Source organism: Kogia breviceps, chromosome 12, assembly GCF_026419965.1.
Source record: "Kogia breviceps isolate mKogBre1 chromosome 12, mKogBre1 haplotype 1, whole genome shotgun sequence".
NCBI lineage: Eukaryota > Metazoa > Chordata > Mammalia > Artiodactyla > Physeteridae > Kogia > Kogia breviceps.
The window spans coordinates 43,402,225-43,417,662 of NC_081321.1; the positions used below are offsets into that span (position 1 = coordinate 43,402,225).

The window sequence follows — 15,438 nt, forward strand, 5'->3', positions numbered from 1 at the left end:
GCGCTTTTTGTTTCCTACCAAATAAGCGAGGTAGCTTCACTTACATAAGATTTATTTTTTAATTTATTTTTTACTTTTTACTCTTATGTCTGTAGTGTCATTGGAGCCTACAAGAAGCTCTGAGAGGCATGTGGAAAAGGTACTATTACTATTTCAGGTACTAATACTTCAATTAGACAAGCATGTCCTAGAGCGGTGAGCGACATGCCAAAGGTCACGTCACACAGCTGAGTTGCAGCCAGAGTCCAGGCACCCAGATTGCGTGTAACCTTGTTACACAGACAACACAGAAACACTCCAAACATTCATAGAGAACCCTGGCCTCGGATCCTCACAGATAGCTGCTCAGGACGAGGCAAAAGTGTGCCTCTTCCTTTTTCCCAATCTTACACTGTTTCTTTCTCACATAATTCATGCCTCATATTACTTTACCCATCTTCCCTTAAACTCATTTAACCCAGTCAAAGTAAGCCTCGTGGTGGGGGCTTAGCCTAAACCCAAGACCCGCTGCCCACACTGCAGACCTGGGTATCTGGCACGTTTTCCATATCACAAGAGAACGTGCAAGTCTGTTTGATGTCTAATGGCCTCTTACCTTCCTGGAAAACATCATCCAGGCCAGAAGGCTCGGGATCTGGGACACCCTGCAGGGCTGCGGCAGCCTCCTCTTCCAGGACCTGGGTCTGCCAGTGCCGGCTCTGTCGAAGCCAGGCCCGTCGCCTCTCCCAGGACGTGGGGCTCAGCACAGAGCCCTCCATGGCGCTGGTTCAGACTTCAGCGCCTCCCGTCACAGGGATGCCGTCCTGAGAGCTGGAACACAGTGATGCTACCTCATCCTCTGGTCAGTAATCACCACTCCCAGGGCCGTCCCCACATCTTCCCAGCTCTGCAGAAAGGAGCGTAACCCTCTGCCCATTCCAGAGGAGGGAGGAGATGTCTGGCTCTTCCTCCATCTTCCAACAAAAGGAATGCTCTGAGCAATCTAACACCAGGTCTTCCAAGTTTGGAAACTGGAAATATCATGATTTAAGGGACACTGAGAAAGCACTTCTGACTTGAAGAGTTGCTACTTCTCATGATAGGTGAAATGTTGTATTAGAAAACATTTTCTTTAGTTCTTAAGAATTTTGTCTCCCAGAATCTTCCATAGCCAGAGAAGTCAATACACTCAAAGTAAAGAGTCAAAAATCAGTGTAAAATTTTAATTGCATCACTTTACCAATTGCCACACTAGCTTTTACACTGTATATGATTTTTATTATGAATGAAGTTTGGTTTCTAAATGTAGATGCATACAAATATTTTTTACTGAAGGTCTGTTATGCGGCCAAGTCTTTCTTCAGGGTACTTTACATATGTTATCTCACTTATTTTAATTTTAACCATCCTATGAGTACTTTTTACAAATACGTATGATTTCAAAATTCATGCTTCTTCCAGGACATTACTAACTTAAGGTTTAGAAATTATCAGAAAAATATGAAATAAATTAAAATTAACATTAAAAAAAGAAGGCACTCATAATCTATAGTATGATATAGTAATAGAGATAAGTAAAATATCATCACTGGATACTACTAATGAAATACTGTTGTGGACTGAATATTTGTGTCTCCCTAAAGTTCATATATTAAAATCTAATTCTTAATGTGATGGTATTTGTTGGTAGGGACTTTAGGAGGTAATTAGGTCATTTGGAGGTGGAGCCTTTGAGAGATAACTAAGAGGGTGAAGCTCTCATGAATGGGATTACTGCCATTATAAGAATAAAAGAGGTTAGCAGTCTGCAGTTCAGAAGAGGGTCCTTCTAATACCCAACCATGCTGTCACCTGATCTTGGAATTCTAGCCTCCAGAACTGTGAGAAATAAATTTTTGCTGTTTATAAGTCAAAAAATTTAAATTTAAATTTAAAAAAAATCTTTAAATTTGCAATGTGTAAATTTCACTTTATTTGATCCTCATAAAGATGTATGAAGTCTCAGATCTCAAAGGTTAAACGGATTTTTCTAAGGTCTCACAACCAGGATACCAGTCTAACTACAGTCATTCTGGGCTTGTTTTGTTTTGTTTCCTATTTAGCATAGGATTTCTCTGGGGGCCGTAGGGATGAGGGTGGGGAGAATCCCATAATAAAAACAACAAGGAGACATTGCCTGAAGCAATTAGCAGTTACCACTTTCAGGATCATCACTTTCTAATTTGTCAGCTTGGGTTTCTCCATGGCTGTGAGTTAATTGTCCAGTTCATCAGTGTGCTAATATTTCATTTAACACTGCCTAATCAACACCTCTGTATTCTTCCAAGAGATACATTCTGATGCCACGAGCACTTACTCAAAGAGGAAGACAGAGTGGATGAATCATTTGATTGTCCAAATAGAGCTTAAAAAGACTTGAGGCTAATGTACAGTCACTGGCTTATACTCAGCCCTCCTGCCTCTTCCCCACCAGCTGCGCTCACAATCCCCACAGTGAATAGGTGGAGGTGGGACCAGCCCTTGTCACTGGAGCTGCCATAAACGCTTCATCCTCATAGCTACACCTTTAACTGCTGGAGTAAGGAAAAATAAAAGGGGGAAATAAATAAGAAGAGTTCCAGTTTCCAGAGACTTCTGCTTCTCAAACACTTAAAAACAAAATCATCAGTGAAGCATTCAACAATTTAGGCACTAAAATACCTATTTTTGAAAAGAAAGTCCTGAACATAAAATGCATTCCTAGGGCAATAAAATTGTTTTGGATGTTTCTGGTTGTTACAGACAAAACATATCCAGAGAAAAATAGTACAATAATTACTGCTGTTTGATCTAAATTCTTTTACTGCAGGTCCAGCCTAAGGCATGTCTCTCCCCCAAGGAGAGACAGCAGTTGGCGCTATGAAACTTTATTAACCCTGGACACCCGGCCCTTTCTCCACTGCCTGTGCCTTTGAGGGGAAATTAAACAACTGAATGAAGTCTGTGGTGCATAGTGAAGCCACAAAGAGGGGTAGCAGAGAGAATTTGTTGTCATTTGGCCAGAGCTGTTATGAGGTGATAAACTGAGGACGAAACTGCCACTATAAAGAATTTAGGGAAAGAGTCTAAAAAGCCTTGTTAGTGTGCATTTAGCTAATCCTGCACTTCCATCCAAAATATTGAATAGGTTGGTGTCAGTCAGTCCAGGGAAGAAACTATCAAAGGCTGACTTGCCTATTGTCTTTAATTTCCAGAGCAAATGAATCTCACCTAAATCACAAGAAATCTTCAGGTCACAAGAAGAACTAATTTGGTCATCAGGGGAATTTAAAAGGTTCAGGAATTCAGGAAGGAAGGGAGGGAGGGAGGGAAGAAGGCAAGAAGAAGGGAAGGAAGGAAGAAAGGAAGGAGGGGAGGAAGGAGAAAAAGAAGGAAAGAAGGAAGGAACCTTCAACTCCCACACTTTATTCTGCCACTTACTAATGGTATAGCCTTGGCAAATTCAATCCCTTTCTCTGGGCTCAGTTTCTCAATGAGGATGTTATAGACTAGCACAGTGTCAGAATCTCACTAATTGAGATGAGTGATGGAGGTCTCTACTTTGGTTTCAGCATCTCCTGTGAGGCGAATCTATCCCGCACTCCTCCTACATCTTTGAAAATATGTCAGACTCATACAGACTCATTTCCCCTCTGCCCGCTGAAAATGCTTATCCCCCGTTCAACCCTAGGCTTTCCCCATGTTTTTCCCCTCCCTTTTCTTCCCTCTCAGCCTTTGGCACACTTAACCTGAAAGCCCAACTCTTAACCAATTTCTCTGTGAAGCCAGGCCTGGCTTCCACAGTCTCCAGATGATAGTCACTTCCACTGAGCTCCTTCCCTGCTTGATTTTCTTCTTCATTGTTCTTATCACTAACATACTTTATGTTTTATTTGTTAATCCAATTTATTGTTTATTCTTCTGATTAAAATAGAAGTTCCACAAGGACAGAGATTTTTGTCTGGGTTGTTCACTGCCATGTCCCTGATGCTTAAAACAGAACCTAACTGATTTTCCCCAATCTCTGCCACACGTGGGTTATAGAGACCTGTTCACAGGGCATTATGTGGGAACACTATAAGTACAGCAGTATTTGGAGGCTGGGAGAAATAGAATTGTCTGGTTAGTGGTAACAGAGGGAAGCTGGGCTGCTTGGAGATGAGAAACTGGGTATTCTTTGTGGAAATCTGGAGGAAATGGCACGTGATCATCAGACAAGCACATCGGTAGTGAGAGTGTTAGAAAGAATTGAAGGATGGATGCACACAGCTGTCAAGATGGCACCTTTGAAAGCATGGAGGGTCCCTGTGATAGAGAGAGGGCATGGAGATACTTCCTTCAAAGAAGTCGTACAAAAACACACACCTGGATGTACAATGGAGTTTGGTGCAGTGAAAAGAGCACTGATGGGAGTCAGGAGTCTTGGGCGTTCTTCTAGACTCTCTGTCCAATTAACTGACTTCTGGCAAGTCAATTAGGTTTTCTATTTGGGCATTGGCTTCATCCTCTAGAAAATGAATTGGTGGGACTCAAAGTTGTAAAAGTTCGCCTCTAATACCAATGTTTATGAATTTATTCCAATTGAGTCTGAAATATTTGTAGGAATAATACCTGTACAAAAGATGCCTTTGTGTAGTCTTTCCTGTAAGAATTAGGAAACGGTCCAGTGGCTTCTGGAGTTCCTTGCCATTTAACAAATTCCCTTTCAAATTAACACTGACTTACGAGGCTCTTGGACTTAAAACCTTCAGTGACCCAGAAAGTGGTGAGCCTGGATGAGAGAGGCTGAGAAGCAGCCCAAGGAGTGTGATTCAGTCAGGAGAGCTCAAGGACCCCCAGCACTTCTTGAACTTCTCTGAGTCTTTGCTTTAGCTTACCCAGTTTCAGCCACCTTCCTCTCTACCCAAACACATCCTATCTACATTTTGAAGGGTTCCTCAAGTCATCTCCCTTCTCTTGCCCACCACTAGCACCCAGCACATGCGCCTAGACCACATTCAACAAGATGTAAGTGGCTTACCTTTCTGGCCATTATCCACCATTGCTTGTAACCTGTCCCCTAAATCCTACCTCAGGGCAGTGCATTGTACATTGCAACAGAAGGGGCTCAGTAGATACTGTACCTGCAGAGGACCAAGAGTCATACTGCTGCTGAAATATTATCCCCCTCTAGTGTGTATCATAGGCCAGGGGCTCCCGACTTTCCACATGGTCTCAAATCCTAATGTATATATTTTGGATACCTTCTAATGAAGAGGAAAAACGCTTGGGGCATAGTCACGCCCCCTTTGTTGATAGAACATAGGGCCACACAAATCTGACTGAACTTATAAGCTGAAACTATCAATTTCTCTTATCCTAAAAAAATATTTTCCAGAATTTTTCATTGTAAGTTTTTATTCCCTGGTCAAAAGTTCCTTCTGGAATCTTGAGTACCATTTTTCTTGATGCTGGTTTAGATTACAATATTACATTTAGTCTATCTTCTGTGGGGATGAACATCTGATGCCTGCTGATATATTTTCCCTGACATTCCCACTAACCACCCCCCTACCCCAAAAAAAACAACATCACGAATGCCACGCTGGTTCTGTTTCTACTTGCCTAAACCACCCCAAAGCCTCCTTTCCCCTCTGCTATCATTTTCAGTCCTCTGTCTTTTCTTCTTTCCTACATTTTTCTAGGGATTTGCTCCCAAAATATTTCTCCACAATCTGTTGAGTGTTCTGGAATCTGACTACAACCAAGTACAGTAGGAGAGAATTCTCTTTTTCTGAGGATGTTATAGTTCAAAGCAGAAATTGCAGCAGCCATGATTGAAGTTAGACAAGAGGAATCACCATTAATGGTTTAAGACTAGGGAGCTGGGGACTTCCCTGGTGGCGTAGTGGTTAAGAATCTGCCTGCCAATGCAAGGTATACGCGTTTGATCCCTGGTCAGGGAAGATCCCACATGCCGCGGAGCAACTAAACCCGTGCACCACAACTACGGAGCCTGCGCTCTAGAGCCCGCGAACCACAACTACTGAGCCCACGTGCCACAACTACTGAAGCCCCAGCGCCTAGGGCCTGTTCTCCGCAACGAGAAGCCACCGCAATGAGAAGCCGGCGCACCGTAAAGAAGAATAGCCCCTGCTGGCCGCAACTAGAGAAAGCCCACACACAGCAACGAAGACCCAACGCAGCCAAAAATAAGCAAAGAAAATAAATTTATTTTTTTTAAAAAAGACTAGGGAGTTGTTTCAGAGCTTTGAAAGGAGTATCTTCCAACTAAAATCATCAGCAGAAGCAGTAACTTTACTAGCAGAGAAAACCTTTACGGGTATGTGATTATTACTACACCGAGAACATCACTTACTTCCAGTCTCTTTTCTAAGGAATGTAGTCAGAGATTCACTTTATATAAACATGGGCAAGTCAAAGCAATAGGTACTCATAATAACTGAGATGTATAGAGTTCCTTATATTTATCCATAAAACTGTCCCACAAACTACTTCACTTAATCCCAACAATCTCCTTGGAGCTAATTATTGTTATCTGAAGCTCAGAGAGATATATGACTAGTCCAAGGTCATATATTTAGGATCCTGTGGTGCTGAGATTTAAACTCACATTAGTCTGACTCTAGTTGTATCATCTTTCCACTAATAATAGAGTAAGAGAATAACCTAAGATCACCATGCAGGTGTCACTGATAAATGTAATTTAGGATAAAGGAAGGAGAAACTATGTGAGTAGATGCTCTATTTCACATGCTAGATGAACTCTCCATTTTATAGTCTAGTATAGAAGAGGCAGATAAACCAAAAGTAATTTATGCTTGACTTTGTCACAATCTTAGTAAAGGAAGAGTTGCTTTGTTTGGTTATTAGTGTAGTTTTCCATCTTGACTCCAACTAGATGGTTATGAAGCAGTTTTGCCTTCCTCAGACTTAGAGAGGTTTAGCAGCCAGGGCCCAACTAGGTTCTAGTTCAGAGGAGAGAGTCTGCCTGGAATTTCACATTACTTTTAGACTGTTGTGGCATTCAGAACATTTAGCAATGGTTATGGAGCAGCACAGGCAACTCAGAGGTGATACCAGTCACAGTCCTGTGACTGGGTCCTACAAGTGTGTGGCTAGCTTGGCACTGAGTTTTTGGTGCCATCTGGGGAGTCTTGTGGGAAGAGCTGGGGTAGCTGGGTTAGTGATGGGCACTCAGCGGTCTTGGAATGATGAATATTTATCATAATTTGATATGAACATATTTTAATATCTTAGCAACCATATGGGCTACCAATCTGTACCTGCCAAATAGCAGCTCTAGTTACAGACGTCTTACTGTGGGGATATTTTGAAGGGGTCTAGGAAGGATGGCCAACTCTTAAGGAGGAAAACTGTAGAAAGAATGTGGGGCTGTGCAATCAGAGTAAAGCTTGTCTGAAATCACAGTTCTGTCTACTTACTGCATATGTGTCCTCAGTGAAATTCCTTATCCCCTCTAAACTTGAGTTTCTTCATATGTAAAACAGATAGTGTACCAAACTTGTTGGGTTATTGGGGTTTAAAAATCAAAAATCAGATAATGCATACTAAGTCCCTGATGTATAAAGGAGGTGCTTAATAAATATAGTTATTATTGTTATTAATTTCCCCTCAGTCTAAGCCATTCAGTAAAGTTGGAACATTTTCAGGAATAAGGAAAGAAGGAAGGAGAAGGAGTGGTCAGCAGGGTACAGAAATGTGTGTCAAATCCAGATGGTGAAAGAAGGATGATGCTGTTAAGAAGAGATAAAAACTAAGCAGTAAATAGGTCCTCTGTTCTTACTTAATGCCCAGAGCAATCAGAGAGATCATCTAATCCTGATCACTCATTTTTCAGTGAAGGGAAATGACACAGAGAGAGAGATAGAGAGACGGAAAGAGAGTGAGAGGCTTATCTGAAGTCACATAGAATATTAACTGTTATCAACAGGACACACACAAGTTCTGAGCCCCAGGTGTATGCTTTCTTCCTTTATATCACACAGCCTTCCTCCTCACTCTTGGTTTCCAAGACCTAGCCTTAGGTTTCTCTTGAGCACGCTGGGCCTCCTCCCGGGACGTGTATCAGACGGACCTCTCTTCTCTTCTGGCTGTACTGTGCCTATACCCCAGCAGTGCCTGTGAATTCGGACTGAGAGTGAAAACAAGCGTGGGAGGAGAGAAAAAGGAAACGGAGTTTCCATGATAGGGCCTGTAAGACCTTCCGCAACTTATGCATCTTTTCTGCAGTCACAGCCAAGATAGACATCACCATTCTTGCAAGGGGTTGTGGGAAATCCCAGGACAGCCAATTTCTCGGTTTTCAATGAGGACAAACTCCACCTTAAGCCAGGTTGACTGCCCCCCATTCTCCATACCCCCAACCCCAGCAACAGGCTCTCACACTCCTTCACAGATAGGCAATGTCTTGCTAATCTCTAATCCTCTCCCATGTCACTGCCATTTGGAAGATCATCAGTACAAAAATTACCCTGAGTGCAGCATTTTTGCATCCTGAGACTTCTTGTGGTCTAAGGGAGCAGTTCAATTGATTTGAGGAGAAAAGAGGGATGCTATTTGATAAATAATACCAAGAAAAATGCCCATTTACTTTTGTAACTCGTTTCCTCTCTCTTTTCATCCCCTCCCTCCTACAAATAAGTTTAGCTGAATAAATCCCCCAAAAAGACCATCTAGAGCCTCTTTTTCTCTCCTCTTTCTTACTTACTTCTACCTCCATGTTGTGGATGAGTTTTATGGGAGCCTTGTAAACTCCTACCGGAAATATTAAAGTTGTACATTTGGAAAAAACGTGCTGTCCGTGACTAGATTCTTTCATCTGGATGGGCTATCATCAAGGCATCAAGAATAAGAGACATCAGTTTGCCTGGACTGGTTTACAGGTAGTTCAGTCTAGAAACAGGAGTGAGAATAAGCAGACTTCTCGATCATTGAGTTAGTTCTGTGAATTCCTATCTTTAATTCTTCAGTCTCATTTCCTTGGTAATGAAGCTCTGTCCCTCAGATACTCATGTTTATTCTTCCCTCTTTTTCTTTCACAATATCTACACCCTCTTTTCTTCTTCTCAAAATCTGTATTTAAGCCTTTTTGCAATAGGCCCGTGTGTGGGCTGGGCACACAGTACTGTGGGTAATGGAATACCCACCTTTGTCTTGTCCTTTAGGCTGTAAACAGAACAGTTGGCAGTTACCAAGTGGAGAAAGATGTCTGATCATTTCCTCTTACTGTGTGAATCATGACCTGGGCTGGGACCAAACTTCCTCTCCATTTTCTAACAGAATATGAATCATTAACCAAATGATGGTATTGGCTCTCCATGGCTACTACATTATGCTTAACCACAGGACTCCACCTAAGTTTCAGTAGAGCAAAGGAGTTACGAGAAAGTGTCTTTAGTATGGTTGTAAAGAGTTTCTAAACTCCTTGGGGTGCACGTGAAGAAAAAATCATTTGTAAGATCTCTTTCTATCTCTCTTGTGATAGCTTTAGCTTGTTATCTCTGATATTCTCCGTAGAGATAGATCATAAATGTGTGTTACCTTATTCCTAATGATGTTTCAAGTTACATGAAAATTAGACCAGATCTTTAGCTCTAATCACTCAAGCCTAATAACTGAAGATTGGACATACAGGTAGAAAGTCTGCAACCTCCAACCTCCTATCCTGGGCACTGCTGTGTACTGTCTAGAAAGTTCCCTTTTCTCTCTATTTAGGGCTATTTGTGGTAGACAGAGTCACTGGGGATCTCTTCCAAACACTTGGGGTCTTATCAATTCTGGGGGGCTCTTTCATCTTGTCCTTGTTCTGCACTGGGGACACACCTGTACTCCTCCACACACTGGTGGGTTCAGCAGCAAGCAGGGCATGGGAAAACCCCAGCGTAGAGGATCTTTCCACTCCTCTATCTTCCCCCAAACTCACGCAGGTGGTGACATGCTCAGCCTGGCTACCACTGAGACCAGGTGTGTTGGAGGAGCAGACCCCATCCCTCCTCAGGATTACACAGGTCATTTTAAGTGGTCAATATATTCATCGATCCACCTCTGAGATGTATGGCTTGAACACCAAACCTTGACAGGTGGTTATTGATCTTGAGCCTTCCAGTAAATTTGGCCCGGTGTCGTCCAGTTGTATAAATTCTCCCTCCCCTTTCACCCTAGTATATGTTGCTATAGTTATCTCCTCAACAACTTTCTTCTACAGCTTTTGAAGAAAGTGGTCATACCCACAAAAAGCAAAATTAATTCTGGCTAGGTATTCCCGAGAGTCAGAGTTATGGATGCTAGAATGGGACCCAGATGAAGCTAAGAAACTTTTCTCCTTGAGAACTTTTCCAAGTTAGAAATAGATTGAAACGAAGCAAAAGTGAGGACAGCAAGACACAGAGAGGAACTTCTCAGGTGAGAAAGATGAAAAATTCCTAAATATTAATTCAGGCCATCAAAGGAACCCATGTTCTGTGACCCTAGCAAGAGTGCCTCTCTGATAATAGGAAGGAAAAAAAAAAATAAAGAGACCTTGCTCCAAGAGGCGCAGTGATGTATTTTTTAAGGTTGAAGTCAGGGATGTGGGAGCTTTTCTCCTGACATTTCAATTTTCTTCGCAGCCTGATTTTTCTCTGACTTGTTTCCTCCTATCTCCCGGCACCATCCTAAATCAGTATAGTCTTAAAATTGAGGTGGAAGTTGTACTCACCTGTTCGCTGGTAAACAGCTGAGTTTGAGGCAAAGCAGTTCTCAGAGCTGGGCACAGCCCTTCCCAGGTGGGATGGAGGTGAGGACAGGGAGAAGGTATCATATTGCATATTGTATCTTTCTCTCTGTCTTCATTAAAATGCTGTTGCCAGCTTGAAAGGGGAAGCGGAAATGAGAAAACACACACACACATACACTCACATATGTACAGTCCCCTCCTCCTACCCTGGCCACATCCTCTGCTCTTTAGCTCGGCAGACTGACTGTAGAAGAAAATATTTGTGGTCCCCGGAGCTCACCACTAGGGAGCCTGTCCCATCACAAAGCTGCTGTGGTCTTTGCAAGACAACAGGAGATCTTTTCCTGTTAAGGGGAAGGTACAGCTCATTTAAGGATGTGTGTATAGGAAAGTCTTCTAACCATATAACTGCCTCAAATAACCCCACTGCCTCACATAAAGCTTCTGTCTCCAGGAGGAGAGGTGTCTAAAAATGGTAAGGCTCTCTCCCGAAAATTATCTCACATTTATCTCAGAGAAGATGCTTACAGCCCCATCACACACTTGAGAGGGCTTTAAGCCAGAGTGGATCTGTTTTCATAACTCTTTCACACTCTGGTAAACTCCCCAGAAGCTTGTTTTCAAATACTGCACCATTGTAAGCAACTGTTTCTCTGTGTTGACTTCTTAATGTTTTGTTTTCACACTCAAACCAATTCAAAGTATTTCTTTTCTTAAATAAATGATTGCTTTCCAAAATCTGTCACACCCTGGAGATGTCTTCAATTTATTGGCTTTCAGTTCCAAGAAGACTTACTAGACTAGAATTTTTTCCCATTCCTCTATCACTTTCACCTCTGACCAGCATTCAGCATCCTTAACGATACCTCTCTCCTTATCTCTCCAATATTTCCTAATACTTTTTCTTCTTTGATGTTGCACCATTCAAGTTATTTCCTATCTTTCTTTTCCTGGTCCTAATTCTGTTTCCTTCCCTGTGTCATTTACTTATAAATATTTATCATAATATTTATTGTACAAGACACACCTCTGATGTGCTAACTGTAACTGACTTTCTCATATTCATTCTTTTTCCCCCAAAAAGTTTATGGCTATAACTACAGCTGGATCTCTTTTTACCATGTTCCCAAATTCCATTTCCAATTGCCAATAGGACAACTTCATTGGATATTCACAATATAGTTATAGTATCATGGAGAAGCCTAAATAAAATTTCTGCTCAGCAAATTAAGTTCTCTAAACATTATTTTCTTCAAAGCTAAGTAGTATTAAAATAATAATTCTTGATGTCTCTCTCTCTCTAATACACAGAGACACACACAATACATTCATTTATATGTAGGGATAAAAATGTCTAACATATTTTCCCAGTACATAGTAGGTGCTAAACATATGCTTTTCTGAGAATTAACTCAAAATCAACAAGCAAAAAAGCCAATGCTAGCACTCCCTTGGTCTCTTTAACATTATTTTTCTCTGTACAAATTAACTACAAAAACTAACTAATGGAACTCTTAAAATTATTTTTAACCTTAAGTTTCTGAAATTCATTAATTTCCTTAACTGTTAATTCATTAATTTCCTTAACTGTTATTTTCAACATGCTGGGGACAGGGAAAGTACCACCTCTATAGTGCATTTTAATTTTTAGAGTGATAGGAAGCTGCTCCTAGTATTTAGTGCCTGAGGACCAAAGATGCCGAACGTCTCTGAAGGCACAGGACTGTTCAGCAACAGGAATGACTGTCCCGGCCCTAATGCCAACATTTTGATAAACATGGGTGGTTTCATGGTGAGAAGATTTGGCTCTGGAGTCACACCCTGGTGCTAGGTGACTCTGTAGTCCGGGACACATTAATTAACACCTCCAGGCCTCAACTTCCTATCTACAAAATGAAGATAATCTTAAAGGACTGGTTGCAAAGCTATAGGAAAAAAGGAATGTAGAGTATATAGTCCAGGGCTTAACTCACGGCAAATGCTCAACAAATTGCGGCTATTTTCTTAAGGCTCTTTAATACAACATTTTCAATTTATCTATAAATTGAAATGCTATATCCCTGTATCCATCAAAGTGACCTTACTGATTAAAGAAGCCATTTCACAAGGAAATTTCTAGAGATTTTGTTTGTTAAAGAAATGTTTGCTTCTTTATAAGCTGTTGCTGAAAGATTAGGATGAAGGCTATATGATTCCCAGGAGGACAAAGAAGGCCAGAATATTCTTCTATGTTTGTTGTCTTCCTCAGTTGTAGAGTATTTTTCTCTCAGCTACTCTTCCTCTGTCTTTTAATAACATTAAGAGCCTCAGTTGACACTGTAAAGTTCTCTGATCATATATTCCACAGGCTTCCTGAAACCTTGACCAATTGTCCTTTTTCTGCTAGATGCAGTTCAGGATTTCAGGAGGTTTTTAGGAGATTTTGTTCATTTTTTTTCCTGGTTAAAAATAAAAACGCTTAAACCATCTGAGATGTTGAGTTAGCTCTCTGCTGCCCATGCAATTCGTCAGTTCAACACTTTATCACATGGCCAGCTTGTCATTTTAGGGTGGTCTCCCTCCGTGCTTTATGAAATTTAGTAAAAACGCTGAACTGGGAGTAAAAAAGCCATCTGGCTTTAACACTAGCTATATGACAATTACTTAACTTCCCTGGCTATCAGTTTCCTCTTCTGACAAATAGAGGAATATTTTCTAAGATTCTCTTGGCTCTAGAAACCTATAATATGTACATACACTGTTTTTCTCTTCCTTCATGTACCCATGTGTGGTTTATTACGGAAAACGAAAATATTAAGTGAAGGATGTTTGGTAAGAAATCACTAGGAAGATAAGAGAGAATGAGTTAGGGGAAAAAAAAAAAAAACCTGTTGGCCTTTGCAAAGCTAAGTAAAAGTTGCTTTTGAATGATATTATCCTCCAGACATGTAACCTGATAACACCGAGAAGAACATTTTCTGAGCACTGAGGTGTCATCAAACAGATGAGCTGGGGCTGGGCATGAGTTCTGAAGCTATAGAATTGAGAGCTAGTTGGCAGGCTGCCCAGCCAGACCTGGGGCAGAGCCAGGACAGCTGCCCAGCGAGGCTGTCCCAGGATGGAGAAGCTGCTGCTCACAGCCGCGGCTCTGGGCCGGGCAGCTGGGCCTCCCTGCCCAGGCCCAGATGCAAGCGACATGCTTCCATTTCAGTTCTCAGCTTTCTCTTTTTCACACCTTCGGGTTTGCAAACAGCCGTTTTCCACTGAGTCTGTCTCTCAAATTACCAATGTGGGAGTTTGAGTGAGTTTGTCTCCTTCCTGTGCCAAAGGCTCAAAAGTGGGGAGAGGATGTGGATGGAACCCTAGGGGAGAAGGTGAGGGTTCAACTCGTCAAGGAGTTGAAAGTTTTCTGAACTTTCTCCACACCAGAAAATGTCCTCCGAGATCATCTTGTCCTTTTCTCTGCTTCTGTGTTCTGTGAGTACAGCATTCCAAGAAATGGGACTTGCTGACTTTTCCCATTCCCTGAATCACTCAACTTAATTGCAGGAAAGTTCTTAGTTCTGTTTTGCTATCTCTTCCCTAGTTGTAAGTCAAGCAGAACTAAAGAGCAATATGTCACAGGCCCCTGCAGAAGGTATTCCTACAGAGATCTGAAATGATAATTCTATTTAAATTGTATTTAATTGGGTACCTTCTAAGTTTCAGAGATAAGCTAGATCCAGGGGGATACAAAGAGAGACGATATGAAATGCTATCTCCTAGAGGGCTTACTCTCTTGTGTGATCAAATAATTTGGGAAAATACATGGTTAACAAAAGAAAAACCTGATTCTTTAAGGCACAACTTCTCAAAGCTTTTAATAAGCTGATATGACTTGTGACTCTCTTAGGAGTTTCTGTTTCCCAGATGTCTTAGTCTTTTTGTTTTGTTTTGTTTTTTGGAGGAGCAACCCGAGAAAATTACTTATGGGGAAGTTGTCCTCCACTACATCCATTTCAGTTCTGCCTTCTCTAAATTAAATAATGACGTTCCTGTCTTTTGTCATACTCATATGATTTAAACACAGATTGTTTGACTATCTGGTAAGCCCATGTCTTAGCTTTCATCTGATCAAGCCTGTTTAATGTAGAAGCACGTTGTTTAATTTAAAGGTCTCATTGGGGTCTCAAGTGTGATTCACGTAGTGAGCTCAGTGTTTTATAACCCCTTTGAAGAGGACAGAGCCTGGGGTCCACAGCATGTGAGTGTACGTGCAGTGGAAGAGGAGGGATCTGGGGATTTCGCAGGATGGGAGTCAGAGGACTTTGGGGGCTAGGATAGCCCTGTGGACTTAAGGAATGAGAAATGTGGAATAATTTTCAGCTTGGTCTCCCTACCTAGAAGAAAAGAGGGCTTCTAGGAGGGTTCCTCTCTCTACCAGGAACCTGATACAAAGTCAACGCTCATAGCAATGGTTAAACTGGTGGTAGGAAAAGAACGAGGGGGATGACTGAAATGCAATCAAAATGTTTGGGTGAAAGAGCATTTAAGGTGGGTGGAACCTTCGAGAAACTATGGGGCAAGTGCCAGCAGGCTAGTGACCTCACGGATTTGGGAAACGTTTTAAGCTGGGGTCTTTAGGTCCAGCACTCTAAAACCTTAAAAGGATAGGCATGAAAAGCCACAACAGCAGGTAGAATTTGGAGGCTGCTGTAGATTTAGCCTAAGGGAAAAAAATGTAG

The 15,438-nt window shown here is 41.6% G+C and overlaps 1 protein-coding gene across 1 annotated transcript in view; it reads right to left on the reverse strand.

Moving 5' to 3' along the window:
• The window catches only part of TESPA1 (thymocyte expressed, positive selection associated 1), a 44,530-nt gene extending 33,641 nt beyond the window's left edge, over positions 1–10,889 (reverse strand). Inside the window, exons 1-2 of the mRNA XM_059081478.2 lie at positions 10,718–10,889; positions 596–810 (exon numbers count right to left, since the gene is read on the reverse strand). Coding sequence (XP_058937461.1) covers positions 596–758 — 163 coding nt within the window. The 5' untranslated portion in view covers positions 759–810; positions 10,718–10,889. The remainder of the gene's footprint in view (positions 1–595; positions 811–10,717) is intronic.
• Positions 10,890–15,438: the final 4,549 nt, after the last annotated feature.